The sequence below is a fragment of the Caloenas nicobarica genome, chromosome 1 (genome assembly GCF_036013445.1).
Source record: "Caloenas nicobarica isolate bCalNic1 chromosome 1, bCalNic1.hap1, whole genome shotgun sequence".
Lineage (NCBI taxonomy): Eukaryota > Metazoa > Chordata > Aves > Columbiformes > Columbidae > Caloenas > Caloenas nicobarica.
This window is the reverse complement of record NC_088245.1, coordinates 136,971,588-136,986,697: the sequence shown is the minus strand read 5'-3', so window position 1 is coordinate 136,986,697 and position 15,110 is coordinate 136,971,588. Positions and strand designations below refer to the sequence as shown.

Here is a 15,110-nt window from a genome sequence, read left to right as displayed (position 1 = left end):
TACCTCCAAACAGCATCGTTTGTCTATCTGTTTTACCACTGAACAATACGGCTGAAGCCATGGACACAAACATTCCTTGCTCGAACCTTATTCCTACCCGTGACACAGCTCCTATTCCCTTCATAATTACAAGAAATACTGGAACGAAACCCTGGCCTAAAGATTTACTCCCTCCTTCGAAATTCAAAGGATACATCCCAGCTGCCATTAGCGGCAGTTATTTTTTCGTTTTTTGACGCACCTCTAGCATGAAATCTACGCGAAACCCCATTAAAGCGGCCACCGCCAGTGTCCCCGGCAGGGAGCCGGCGGCTGGCTGTCGCCCCGGGCATCGGGCAGGCCCACCCTCTTCCCCGCTCGCCCCCTCCGCGCTCCGTCACCTTCTTGCCGCTGGGACTCAGGCGCTCGTAGCAGCCGCTGTGCCTCCCACTGGAGGCGGCCATGGCTCCCGCCTCGGAGCGGATGCTGCCTCCTCAGGCAGCCGGCCGGCGGGGGAGGCGTGGTGAGGGCGCGGCCGTGGCCTTTCCCCGCAGCTTGGGGCCAGCGGGGCCTGTGGCGGCCCGGCCCCACGGGGCCCGAGCGGGGAGGCAGCTGGTAGCTCTGCAGCCACGGCCGAGCCCTACGTTTTAGCGCATTTAAGGCATTTTGTGCCCTAAAACGCGACCCGCCGCTGCCGAGGGAAGGGTCTGCCCGTGATTTTTGGCTCGTTGGTGTTATTTGGTGTGTTGTGCCAGTGAGCGGAGTGAACTTGAGAGGGAACTGTATGCGGTGGTATGGGCACCCAGCCGTCGTGAAATGGTGGCTAAACCTATAAACCCACTTTTTTTTTTTTTTTTTTTTTATTAGCTCTTGGAAAGCACATGCTCTCTGTTGACCAAAGGACTCCAGCTGGGACTGGCAGGTGAAACTTGGGCCTGTCCGTAGAACCAGCACTGGGAGCTCTGGCAGACTGCGTATAACATAAGCAAGTTTTGACCTTTGTTACTTCCTAATACTTTATACTTTTCCTTTTTGGAGGCTTCATACAGCTTGCTCACTAGTATTTAAGTTTAAAGGTAGGTAGGAAAGAAGCTGTAATAGTGATTTCTATTGCTATTATTTTTTTCCCGAACATACAGTTTTTCCAAAAGTTAATAAAAATCGGTATCTGCTTAACTCTATAATTAACATGGCACCTCCCCGTTGACTCTTGTTGACTTGCCACATTACGACCTTAAATGAGAATGCATTACTGAGTGCAGTGATACTGATTTAGTTTGGGAGACTGTAATAGAAATAACAGTGCACCGCATTCCATATAATAAAATACAGAGAAACAAGTCTAAACACAAGACCTATGTGACAACAGGGAAAGCAAGGCCCTGTGGCCAGCCAGTAGCATGGGAAGTGAAAGACCAGGACAAAATGAAAATAATTTAGAATCAGAACTAACATAGAAAACATTAATTTCATAAAGAATTATAAAAGTGGCTGAAACAGATAGGGCTTTACAAAATATTTGGGCAAGGCCAAATTCAAGTGATATTTGTTGTTGTTTCCAGTATTTCAATTTCTAAACATGGTGACAATGTAATTAAAATATCATTGGGGCCCTTACTAAAGTGATGTCTTAAGTTAACAGATGTACAAAAGAAATTTAGTTATGGCTAAAGTAATTTTAGCACATTCCCACATGCCCAGCTTTTCTTCTTCTAACACACTGATGAGTTTTTGGTAAGTGGATATTGAGAGGTGTTAAAATCCATACCTCTCTCAGGCAAAAAAAAAAAAAGAAAAAAAATGGGAAGAGAGAGGTCAAGAAAAATTATTTCCTTAGAACTGTATTTTTTTTTTTTTATCAGCCATATGCAGTATGATCCTCCTTGACATTCCTTTTGTAGAGTACAGTTGCACAGAACATGTTATCTATCCACTAGGGAAGCCTGATAAGGACACATTAGCATAGACCTGACTAAGCTTCTCTTTCTGTAGGCTGACTGGTTTGGGCATCCATCTGTTTTCTCTTTTGTCTGATGACTTCACTGCTAACTTAAGCTATTGTTAGTTAACATATTCTTCCTCTACTTGATTATATTTAAATATCTTTAATGTAGGAAACGGTGAAAGAATCCAGTCTATTTTAATTGTTAACTTTTTCTATTATTGTGGCAACTTTTGTGATCAGTGACTTACTGGTATAATGTCAGCATATAATGTCAGTAGTATCTCCCAACAGAAGTTAGATTACATCTACATAGTTTAGTCCTAAAGCTACTGGGGGGGCAAGGGGGAAGTTAAAGAGGAAAGTGTTTGTGTGGAAGGCTAGAGGGAAAAAGGGAAAGGGATTGGGCAGACTTGGCAAGTTTCTTAAAACATAAGGCATAAATCATATTTAAGGCACAAACCTTTGTTATGTAAGTTCTTTCTAGAGAAGGTTGAATTAAGTTGCTAGTGACACTGCAAGAGTGCCATATTGTGGCATTATAGGAACGTCTCTTAGGCTCAAGAAGTAACCCTTTTGGGAAGTAAAAAGCTGTGTCCTGATAAAGCGATTGTATTAGCTGTGATTTATCTTATCAGACAAAATAGAGATCGCTGCAAGCTAAACGTTCTTCCATTTCTATAACTTATTTGGGCTTGTAAAACACATCGCCTTTAAACCAGTAAACTTGGATATTTTTTCTCAATATCAGTGTAAGGACGAAAAGTATTCCTTTCAAGCAACCCAATATTATAACCAAGAAAACTGAGTTTAATAAAACCAAAATCCATTTTTACTGTCATGTTTGCTTTGAAGCCTGTACCTAGTCTGGAGACTTAACATTAAGCAGTATTAAATAGCTGAAAACTAAGTCTTTTGCTTTCTCATAGAATAGGATCTTAAAAGTGTTTCACCTGTACTTGGTATTGTATAAGACAATACTTCTGTATCTGTCTATAGGTTGTTGGTGGCAGTTGTGAAAGACAGAAAATAGGTCATTTCACTATTTTGATTTATCACGATATGAGATTTATTTCTTTTATGAGTTTATTCTTCCTCTGCTAAACAAGGGAAAAACTCTTCTTCTTAAGAGGTAGTACTAACTCCACTGACTCATGTTTTTGTGCCATCGGACATTAATTTTTTCAACCATTTGTTACAATTAACATTTAGACTCTCAAATAAGCAAAACACCAGAGAGTAACTTGAAAGATGCATGTATATGCATGTAGTTCTAGCCAGTACATGCTACAGCCATAAAGTACATACATTCAAGTATTGATAGATATGTAAGTCTCATATTTAGGTGCAAATGTCCATATTTTACCTCAAATTTATTACTGGAAAAAAACAGTTCCAATAACCAGACAAGGTGATCCTAATTGAAAGTAACAACAGAGCTAAATCAGAAAAAAGTTATAGGTGTTGATACTTCAGTGACAAGGACACCTCTGATGTGACACTCTGAATTTCTAGCCCACTTCAGTTCTTCAATGGCTCCATAAAATTCTTACACCATTCACAAAAATACCTTCCATAAGTGATGGAAGTGATATATAGGCTTCATGAGTGGCTGAAATTATGTATTTTCATAGAGTCTCTATATTGGTGAAATAATAGCCTTCCATGATGCTTAGAGGGGTGGAACCAACTCATTTTTTTCCTTTATTAGCAAAACTTTATCTTCTTAAATGTTTTCTGTACCTTAAATAGTACTTTCCTCTTTAAATAGGTTGAGATTAAATAAAGTATCAGTACACTTTATGCATAATACATTTGAAAAATAATATGAATCTTGAACATTCCTTTTTTAATACAGTGCAAAGATGAAAGACTGAATTTCTCCCAAATAAAAATATCAAATATAATTTAAAATAAAAAAAAATGAATCCAGTTGCTCAGTATTAATGTGTCTTTTTCTTGGCTTTGTGCTTCTTGTATTTTTGGTCACGTTCTCTTTGTCTCATTTTGTCATCCTCAATACTAGTGTCACTGTCACAGCTTTGCTGTTCTCTCTTTCTTTTAGAGGTACTTTCATCCACCCGGTGCACTTCACAGTCACTTGAATGTGGCAGAGCCAATTCAAAAGCACTCTGTGCAGACTTAAAATTTGCAGCTTGATTCTGATAAGGAGAAAAGGATAAATTTGAAGGCAGTGGTGGAGTCATCTGATAGTAAGGAAATTGTTGACCCATTGGACTCTGCACTGTGTACTGCTGTGCTAAAACATAGTTCATCTAGAGAAACAGAAACTTGAATTGTTAACACTGTAAAGAGGAATTCTGAAGAGTTTAATTTTGCATGCATTACAGCTTCTACAATGAAAATACTGATAAATTATAAAATAACAACATGTAACGTTTGAGAATAAAGCTTCTGTATTTTATTATATCAAGTAGCATGGTTGGAAAAGGTAGACAGTCTTTCATAGCAACGTTGGAACAGAGACGTAATCTGATATAAGATTAAACTGCCAGTTAGTCTTTGTGTAAGGTAATCAAACATGGCATTCCTTTCATGTCTTCATCAATGTATGTTATAAACATTTGTAACTGTGATGCCTATTGTTAATGTAAAGACAGGCACATATGCCATTTTTTTTAACCTGGTTTAACTAATTTTAAAGCTAATGTGGAACACAGTGTTCCAACAAGGTACAGCGAATCCCTAGATCAAAGCACTTGGAATGACGCAGGAAGTGCCCGGCTTCTTGCTACAGCCCCTGAAATATCCCAAGAGTCCCTCTCATACAAAATGCAAAGCCCGAATACAGAAATAGAATTACAAAGGTTAGAAAAGCACGGCCTTCTACTGACTGGCGGTAACTGGAAAAATTATGGGTAGCATGTCTGAATCTGTTAAATGTACAGACAGACTTGAAGTGAGTAACCTGCCTGGCTCATGCAAATAAGGGTAAAGTAGATGCGTGAAGGAGGTACATGTGAGGAACTCGCTTTCCTGCTGAAGTTGCAACAATCAATCATTGGAGAAATACTGAAATATCATCCCTCCCAGTCAGCAGAAAATGGAATGCTGTTGGTCATATGTGCTGGTCTGCTGAGTTTGTTCTCAGTGTTTATGTACAGCATTGCAATTAGGAGTGGGTTCATTGGTGAGCAGAATGGGGGAGATGGTACACTCCCAAGCCTTCCGACCAGAGTGGAGGGGATGGGAAAGTTTGTGCAAGCACCAGCTCTTCTGAAGGCACAGCCTGGTAAGAGGGGAGGCAATCTGCCAGCACACCTGTGCAAGGAGGAACAAACCCTCTCCATTTTGCTGCTCAGATTGCAACTAGCAAGAGTAATCTAGCCAGACTTCATCCTTGCTACAGTTACCAAGGGCTGGCCATTCCCTGCTCAGACTGGGTGGCTGCAGTGCTGTCCAGAGCTGGTAGCTCATGCTAAATGCTGGGTTTCTTCAGTCCTACAGATCCATACTCATCAGATTCAGAAGCTCCATGATGTGTTTGGTGAGTAGGGTTTGGCCCACAGGCTGCCATCTTAAGAGACCAGATCACTTGCCTTGTGGAGTATCTCAAGACTAAAGAGATTAGGACAAGAAGAATGGCTCTGTGTGCAAGGGTCTGTGAGAGCAGAAGTGGCACATGAGTTCTGTCTGCTGCTGTCAAAGTAAATCATGAATGTGAGAACTGCTGGGGCATGAAAAGCTTCAGGCCAGGAACCCTCAAAGTGTTGTTGCCCTAACTTGCGCAGTGGTGATTTGTTGGGGGAGTTTTAGGACATTTGAAAGCTCTGCTAGGCATTTCTGAATTGAGTAGAAGAGATAAGCGGTTCCCTGAATTAATTAGCCATATATGAAGAAGCTATTGCTTGCATGATTGTAATTTTACTAGGTTAGGTTGTCTCACAAAGGGGATTTGTTTTGGAACACAGTACAGGAAAGCAGTCTGTCTGTAGACTGATATTTTTAGCGTCCCTGAGCTATATACCTTTAAGACATTCCTGCAGAAAGAAAACGGTTTGGTTTAGTAGATGCCCTGTTACTATTGTACCCTTAAGTGCTAAAATAAACACACTTAACACAAAGTTAGCAGCCTACGCCACTAAATAAGCAGTTGCTTGCAGAAATGCAGAATACATTCAACTTCATTAAAAAGCTCCCAAATTTTAACTTTTAACACAAACTCACCATGTTTTGGAAGCCTGAGTATTCATAAGGTAAACTATTGTTCATTGGAAAAGGAGTAACAGGAAATGGAGGATTTCCATAAGGCTCTTGATACCTAGGGAAAACAAGCAAATGTACAAACACTAGACATCCACCACATACTGGTTACCAGAGTGCTAAGACTTAACTCTTGGGCTATAATGAGTATATCCAAAAGGACAATTGAGATATTAACTGAACTTGCATGAAAAAAATTATAAGGAAAATACACCCAAAGGCTCAATTAATGAATAATCCTCACATGTACTTAAGTGGAGACACAAAAGAGTTCTGGATTTCACCATGGCAGTTCAGCTTCCACAGAGAGTTCTGTCACATTTGTAAATAAAATGTTATAACATTGAAAATACTTAATCTGGGGTATTCAGACTTCCATTATAACAGATTTATATCTGTGCATTCACATGTCCATGAAAGCTGCTTGTACATATACACACAAAAAATACAGATATAAACTCAGTGGGGTTTAAAAAGATAACCTCTTGTCAGATTTTTTTTTCCTTTAACAAATGCAAATATTGTTAGTACAAGCACCACATTTCAGTATTCTCTCATGGTCCTGTATCTTGCAGAAACAAAGAAAGAATGGAAAATTCAAGCTAACTGAACTTCTGGCAAGCTAAACAACCAAACACTAACTAGAGTCTGTTGCAAGTCATCAGTAGGGATGCAACTATAGCATGCAACAGCTATTTTAATGAAAAGCCTAAAGATTGCTCGGTTGCATCAACTGACTTAATAAGATTTTTAAAAAATTATAATCATGCAGTTCATTCACAGATGATCTTTGTTACCTATATGAAGGTGAATGTAAGTCAATATAGTTCTCAAAACCATGTGTAGGGCTGTTTAGTTCTGAGTGAGAACTCCCTGTAAATAAGACGAAAGAATAATGACTATTCAGTTACAACTATTCAATTAAAAAGTTAAAATCACAGAAAGTGTTCTGTGTCATTTGCAGTGTGCTAGTGTATCTAAGCTAGCATGTAAAGATATGGTGCCTTTTTATGGCAGATAATCTATAGCATCATTACTGCTTGAAAACGTTCATTTATCATTTATTCACTTACAGAAGCATAAACCAGGGCTGTTAAAGTAATCAAGAACAGAATAATTCCCATTCAGTTACAGACATGGGAGATGCTTCTGATTTTAGGAACCTTAGCCATTTTACTTAAACCCAGCAACTGCTCTGTACAGCCTCTGTAGTAAGGACTGGCACAGTGGGAACATGAGTCCTTAATGTTTGGGTTGCCAAGGCTGCCTGATCATTAGCTTTCTAGGTAGTTTATTTTCATAGACATAAAATGAAGAATGTGACCTTGATTTGACTATATTCCTCGAACTATAATACAATCTCTTCCATTTAAGAGCTCTGGTAACTCTGTGGCTTTAGTATAAAAACTATCAAACAGGTTGATAGTTGCTGCACTTGCCAAGTCAACTTTTCCTGCCGGACTGTAAGTTAAAGTTACACCCTGACTCATAAATGTAATCTGGTATGAAAACCTGTGTTGCTATGTTTTCCATATGGTGTGGTCTGAGCGGGCTTGCAAGCTATGCTGTTCTGAATCAACCTGTTGTATTCTCTTAGTAAACAAAAAAATACAGACTGAATCCTTCTCTATGCAAAAGTCACAAGTTTTTGTTTCTTAAAAACAGTGGACTGTAATTTGTTGAACTATAAATCATCATCTTCATAAAAGACTGTAGGACTCAAAAATGGTCACTAAAAATTAAAAAATTTACAAAGACTTGTTGAGATTACTAAACATACCAAACCGATACTGCACTTTAATTGGTCTTCCATACAAACGGATTCCATTCAGCAAAGCTATTGCATAAGGCACTGACACTTTGTGCTTAAAGCAGACAAATCCAAAAGACTTAGGTTTTCCTTCTTTGTCCTTACAAATCGTCACTTTGGTTAATGGTCCAGCCTGAAAGAAATTTGTATTATTTTCTCACAGAAATTAACAGAGATTGACCCTTCATTCTGTTTTTAATATTTCATAATGATGTATATTTTGTCATAGTCAGAAAGTGTTTCTCAGTATAAGAACCTCTACCTAACTTTGCAAATCTCTCTCCGTATTCCCCAAGCTCAAATTCTGGGCCTTCTACAAACAAAAATCAGCTCCACAAATGTTAAATGGGAACCAAGCATCAGTCCACAGGTAATGTTTAGTCTTTAATAATCGGGGGGGGGGGTGTAATTATTTTTAAAATATAATGATGATTGCTGCTGCAAGGGGAAGACTAATTTACTGACTCCATAGCAAAAGTCATCTTATGCATGCACAGCTGTTAGTACAACTACTACAGAGATTTTTTTGCACAGCATAATAACTAACCTGATAATACCAGCTATGCAGAAGTTACCTACTCCATTAATATGCTTCTGTTTTACTCTTGCTTGAATTTCTAAAACGGGCAGCATCAACACTGTGGGAAAGCAAACCCAAGTAGAGAGAAGTGCTTCTGGAACCACCACAAAACAGTTTTCTGTACTGCCTGACCCTCATCACAACTGCATGACAAGGAATCAAGAGACTCTATCAGATAATATATTGTTTCTGCCCTCCTACCAGCCCTCCCATAAAAGCCCCCAAGCCCCACCAACAAAACAAAACCCCAAACCACACCCTTTGGCTGAAATATCTTCCATTGAGAAGTTGTTCCATCTCTGCCTACACATACCATTTTAATCCTTGCATAGTACTACCAGAACCAAATTAAAGCAGTGATATTCCATAAATATTGGCTCCACTTTAAAAGAAACTGTCATTTTCATAACAGATATCAAAGATGATTAGCTTTCTCTACACAAGACTGAATCACTGCATTAGTCATTGAATTAACAGTTTCTCATCAAAACAAACAATGCGTCTGTACCTCTCATTTAGCTGAGTAAAAACAAATGGCCAACAGCAGTCTCCTGCCACAGCTCAGGAGTGTTAAGGATGCAACAAGTTAACTTCAGGAGGATATAATATCCAGGTGAGCAATGAACTGACAGAAGTTACAAAAAATACACTAGTTAAAAAAAAAAAAAAATCACCAATTGTCTAAATTACTGTAGTAGATGAAGAATTCATTGTTCTGAAGCAAAAAATAGCACTCATTGGTAGAACTGGCTTCCACTACTACTGCTGACATGAGATGTACTTTTCAGTAAAAGTCACTCAAGTCATCTATAGCTTCAGGCAAACACAAGTTAACTCGTACCAGCTTTATAGCAATTAAACTGCACAAACAGTTAGACATTCAAAATAAATACACACCATATGCTCAGATGAAGGAAATAAGGCACAGAAAGTAATTTACTTTATTATTCTGCATTTTCAACAATTACTGTCAAACAATAAATGTGTAATTTATCCGCTTTGAGCATTTACTGATGATGTGGAACCATCTCCCTTAGTATACCCTCCATGTTGTCAGACTGAAGACATTAAGGATTGTCATGTGATAATAATGTTGCACGCTTTTGCAAGCTGTGTATAAACTACTCAGATGAGATGCTTTTGCTGAAAAATGAAACACACTCCCCTTCTGCCCCCAACCCTGGTGAAAGTAGGGAAGTCATACAGACAAACATAAAGGATCAAAAATAATGTACCGTTTTTTATTATCGGTGCAGAGGGTAATCAGGCCATACAGCAATTGATACTACCTAGGTTGTCCTGTGCAGTGAATCTTCAAAATACTGATCTTGTCTTTCCAAATATCTTGAAGTTTGGTGGAGTTTTTTGTTTGGTTGGGATTTTTTGTCATTTGCCTTTTTTTAATAATGGATTTCAGTAAGATTCTGACATGATTATTTTTGCTGGAGTTCATTCTTTTTATGTTGTTGTTCTGCACTACACTGCATTTTTAATAAAAATGACATCTCTCCAGTCTTCTGATTATTATTAGGCTAACGAAGAGGATCTGGTTCTCCAAGAACTAGAAGCAACAAACTCAAGTCCTTTGCAGATCGGTCTTTTAAGTATGTAGTCTTCCTGTTCATAAATAAAAATATTAATAGTTTAGAAGTAATAATAGATACTTACTCCTAATTTGATGGGGAAAAAGCTACAGGTCAGGAGTGCATCTTTAGGACTACACCATAGCAGGAATATTGAACTGTGTACTTCCCAACAAAGGACTTCTGTACCAGAATTTGTGTGGTATTACTCATGTCCCCTGGTAAGGCAAGCTTTCTTAACATTTACAGTTAAAAAACAGAGTACTGTTTAGTATTGGAAACAGCTAGGAATACTGGATAGAAAATCAGAAGGGGAAAAAAAAAGAAAGAAAAACCAACTGTTTCTTTGTTAGTTTTAGGGAAAAGTTAAAAACTGAAAGTTAGGAAGAGAAGGGAAGAGCTAAAACCCCAAAGGGTTAGAATATACCAAAACAGAAAAGCTTTTCGATGCAAATGAGGTAGCATGGTGAGATCTTGCCTAGTTAACAAGACAAATGACAGCTTAATCAGTGGAATAAAACTGGTGAATAGAAACAGTTCTGATTAGCAAATGAAAGAGCAAGAGAACAGATGATTCTGCCCACCGCTTTTTTTCCGAACTCTTTATTTTGCAAACACACCAGAAGGAAGCAATGTTCATTCTGAGACTGGGGGCAATTAGTGGATTGGAAAAAGCAGGTTTATCACCAAGCTGTTGGCTGTCCAGTTAGAGTCTGGGTGTGGAAGAGACCAGAAGGATAAAAACAAAACAAAACCCCCAAACAAATACACCATAAACAAATTCAGGAAAAGCCCATCATGAGGAACTAATGTCAATGCATCTTGAAATTTGATGTTTGTATTAATGATATAATGCTTCCTCCTCTCCATATCCTGGCTATTCTTTTCCTTACTACTTTAAAATTAATAAACCCAGTTTAGCCAGAGACACTGTCAATACGAGATCAAAACTGAAGCCATGTCTGAGTCTTAACATTTTCTGTCTTGGCTGTTTTCCTTCCTCCTTGGCATAGTTTATTTCCAAAGAAAGAGAATTAAGCTCGGGTTTGAAACAGCCCCGGCACCTAATTTTTTTCCCACCACTTCCATGAAAACCTCACTGATGAAATTTTTAGTATCTTCTCAAGCATTAAACCATTTTGATTAAAAAGTTATTTAGGTGGAAGCCCGGAGCCGCACCTGCAGATCATTACTACCGCCTCTCGCACTTCATCAACAGTTTCAACCCTGCACAACACATTTTCAGGTTTTACACTGATTTTTCTTAATCAAGTTATTAATCAAAAATCTTTTATTCATAATATATTTTATAAAAGTGTAAAAAAGATTTTTTTTTTCCCTTTGGAGATTTTAAAAACATCTTTAAATTATTTCACTTTCTCACTAACTTGGGGCCCACCTGCGGCCCCAAAACTTGCACGGCCGGGAGGAGCTAAGCCGAGGACGGGCAGACGGGCGGGACAGGGTCACGGAGCCGCAGCGGCGGCCGCCCACAGGCGGAACAGGGCAAGGGCTCCCGCCGCCGCGGAGCGCCCTGCGGGCGGCAGCCCCGGCCGCTGACGGCAGCTCCCGGCCCCGGCCGGCGCCTTCCCGCTCTCCGGCCGCTCCCGCAGCCTGAGGCCTCGCCTCGCCCCTGCCCGGCCCCGGGGACAACACCGCCGCCGCGCCCGGCTGTGGTGCCCGCCGAGGCCTCCGCCCTGCGGGCCCGTCCCGCCCCTGGGGACCCGCCCTCCACCTGCAGGAAGAGCTCGTAGAGGATCTCCTCCCGCACGCGGCTCTCCAGGTTCCCCACGAACAGCGTCCGGTCCGCCTCCTCGGACCGGCCCGGCGAGGACATGGCGGCGCCGCCGCCGCTGCCGGTTCCCACCGAGAGAGGCGGCGGCGGGGGGAGCGGCGCCCCCGCTGCCGTAAAGCGCCGCGCGGCGGGGCGCGTTGCTAGGCAGCGGGCTCGGTGTCCTAGCAACGCGGGCTGCCGGCCGTTGTGTGTGAGGGGAGGAGTGTCGCGCAGAAACGGGGACGGCGGAAATCCCGCAGCAGGCAGCGCGGGCCTGGCCGGAGGTGCTATCGCGGCTGCCGCGAGGCGTGGGGTTTACTTTACGGCGTTTCCGAGCGACGCTAAGCGTGCAGCGAGGTGGTGCCGGGCAGGGCAGGCGCTCGGTAGCGCCGTTATGCTGTGGGGAACTTCGTCGTTTTGAAACGCTCATTTATTTTTCCCTTTTCTGGCTTTTCCCTGCTGACCGGAAGAAAACGTTTATTATAGTCAGGCCCACCAGTGAAAGCGTGTGTTGTACAGAAGCGCGGCCTGTGTGTGTGTGCGCGCCCCTGCAGTGTTTCCTCCTCGGCCGCGAGGAGCCGCCACGGAGCCGTGAGGGGCTGGAAGGAACCGGCGCCACCTCGGGGGAGCGGCGCCCCCGCGCGGAGCTGCGGGTGCTGCAGCCGCCGGGCTGGGGCCGGGGGACGAGGGCCTCAAATACCTTCAAAGCCGTGGAGCTGGTTTTAGTCATTGGTATGATAAAGCGTTGTGAGAGTTCCTAATGAAAGACACATGTGAAGTGTCGTACGTTTCTCGGTATTTGAAAAGGAATATGGTTGCTGTCTAAAGTTGCACCTGCTTTACGACCCTCTGTTGCGTGTCTACAAAGAGTTTTCAAGCACATACACACGTTTAACATTTGGTATGTATTTTTAAAGTGTTATTTTGCGAAGGAGCACATTTTAAGAAGTCATCCTGATGACAGCAATGTTAAAATATTATTAAAGATTATTCCCGTCCCGTCCCCTCAAGCATACTACTTTGCCTCAGTGCCCATTATTTTCTAATGGAGGCTTAGTTACTGATTTGCCAAGTCTATTTAAAAAGGGATTATCAATTCATGGGAATTACAATCTTCAGTGTAGAACACACTGTGAGCTTTAGATTTCTTCCAGCCAGTCAGGGTTCTTCCTTTTGTAATCTTTAGACAGCCTTTTTTTTTTGTAGTTAAGCACACTGCATTGCAAAAGCCAGGTGTGATTTCATCTTGTCTGATATAGGGAGCAGCGCTGTTAAGCTAGTGGCTGGAGAGGGATTTTTCTGGAGAAGTGGCTTGATTCATAAGAGAAATGAGAATCATTATGAGTATTGTTATTAGAATTTCCCAAGATTGCAAAATCCTTGAGGGTACGGATAAGATTAGAAGGGGAAATATATTTACATGTGACCACATATCAGAATATGAAGGCTTGCATAAGAATTTGATCTTAATCTTGAAAACCATGCTGTAATGTTTTTAGCTCTTATTTTATCAGAAACTTTTTGCGGTAAACTGAAGAGTAAAAGCGCCATTCTGTTACCTGTAAATTGTTGTAATCTTGTACCGTAATAAAATGAAGTTTTTATATCTATTTTTTCAACTCGAATACTTGTCCAATCTTGAGGGGTTTTGAATAGCTAGTGGACTGTGTGCTCTCCCCAAAGCACCAGGGTTCATTCAGGAGGTACAGGTCCTGTGGTCCTGAGCATGGTGGGACACAGAGCACTGAAGAGGCAGTGCCAGCAACCTCTGCTGCTTTACATAAGGCACTTTTGGGGCAGGTAACTCTGAATTCCAGTGTGAGAAGTGTATCCCTGTGAGAAAAGCAGTGGATATAACAATATGCAGCAAAGCAGGGTGGGCAGTAGCTGAACTTTGAAAGTCTTGCATCTGTTTGTGACAGTGTACCTGAAACTTGGGGTCACCTTGAAGGATTTACCTGACAGTGGGATGTCTGTAGAAACTGCACCATAAACAGTAACAGTAATTAAGATTTATGAAATTCCAAGTGGCATAAGTGCCACTGTTGGTGAACAAAGTCCCCTTGTCATACGACAGAGAGGTGGGTCCATCAAGCATGAGTTCCACATCCTCATTAATACCACAAAACTTTCTGAGTGTTGATTTAGTAAAGAAGTCCTTTCCTGAGACTGATTTCAGAGGGTTTTAAATCTGTTTCATGAGTCATTGTATTGACATGGGCAGTACAATACTTTACTTACATGTGAGCTGGGCTTATTGGTTTTCAGTTTGGGAGAGAACTTAGAATTTCCTTTCTTTTCCCCATTCATACGTAAAAGAGCAAATGTTTATTTATTCACAACTAGTGGCATTAGGTATAAAGGCATATATGTAAGGTTTTCTTCTAGAACCAGGTGATTGGCTCTGGAATGAGCGTGGCAGGTATTTTACTAGGGCTTATTAGCAGTTTGTTTTCAGTGGTGGTGAGCTCTTCATGCTTTAACTGGTATATGAAAGTGTACTGTACACGGAATGCATGCTGGGGCTGCCTAACTGGTGGTTGCTTGGGTGCACTAAGCTGTTGTTGTAACAATAATCTATGTTAAAATGTAGAGAGGGGAAAGAGCCAAAGTGATGCCCTACTGTTACTTGCTTTAAGTAATAGGTAATGTCAGTAGGGCTGTGCTTTTATAATAGTAGTTGGAAAAAGCATCAAAGATTTGAGATGAAGAGGCAACGCAAAGGAATAACAAGAGCTGCCTTAGTGAACTTTACTGAGAATAGGGTGGCAAATTCGAGAAATGGAAGCAAAAAATAAAAAGTCACTGGTTAAGCTGAGTAAATTTTAGTATGAGTGGACATACTGTATCTTTGTCTCCTTATGGCTGCATTCGAAGAGGAAAAGACTTTGAGGAGATTTCCTAACGGCTACCTGCTGCAGGAGCTTCTGTAGGACAGCTTTGTTGACCTGCTCAGAATCATAAAACCAGCTGAAGAGACTGACCGCTGAAAAAAGTAAATAATGAAGCGGCCCCCCCGCCCTTAACTGCTGTGGATGGAAAAGAAGGACACCTAGACCTTATGTTTAGAAGCACTGTGAAGGATATGCTATGCAAAAAAACCCCTGTTCTGGGATGCATCTTTCTCATTTTGAGTGATTATGGTTCTTTTTTCTTTCTCCTGTAGTGGAAATAATTGGGGGGCAGATATAAGAAAACATCCACACATCTCACTTGAG

General features: G+C 41.1%; 2 protein-coding genes across 3 annotated transcripts in view; both read right to left on the bottom strand.

Annotated features, from left to right (window-relative positions):
• Positions 1-461, bottom strand: part of LOC135987041 (multidrug resistance-associated protein 1-like) — a 46,896-nt gene extending 46,435 nt beyond the window's left edge. For both annotated transcript variants that reach the window (XM_065631696.1, XM_065631688.1), the window contains exon 1: positions 381-461. In XM_065631696.1, coding sequence (XP_065487768.1) covers positions 381-443 — 63 coding nt within the window. In that variant the 5' untranslated portion in view covers positions 444-461. The remainder of the gene's footprint in view (positions 1-380) is intronic.
• Positions 462-3,772: 3,311 nt separating this feature from the next.
• RBM11 (RNA binding motif protein 11) lies at positions 3,773-12,106 on the bottom strand. The gene is made up of 5 exons (XM_065656857.1): positions 11,854-12,106; positions 7,926-8,088; positions 6,943-7,018; positions 6,110-6,203; positions 3,773-4,197 (listed from the first exon to the last, which is right to left on the bottom strand). The coding sequence occupies exons 1-5, from the start codon at positions 11,953-11,955 to the stop codon at positions 3,865-3,867; spliced, it is 768 nt and encodes a 255-aa protein (XP_065512929.1). The 5' UTR covers positions 11,956-12,106; the 3' UTR covers positions 3,773-3,864.
• Between the last annotated feature and the right edge of the window lie 3,004 nt (positions 12,107-15,110).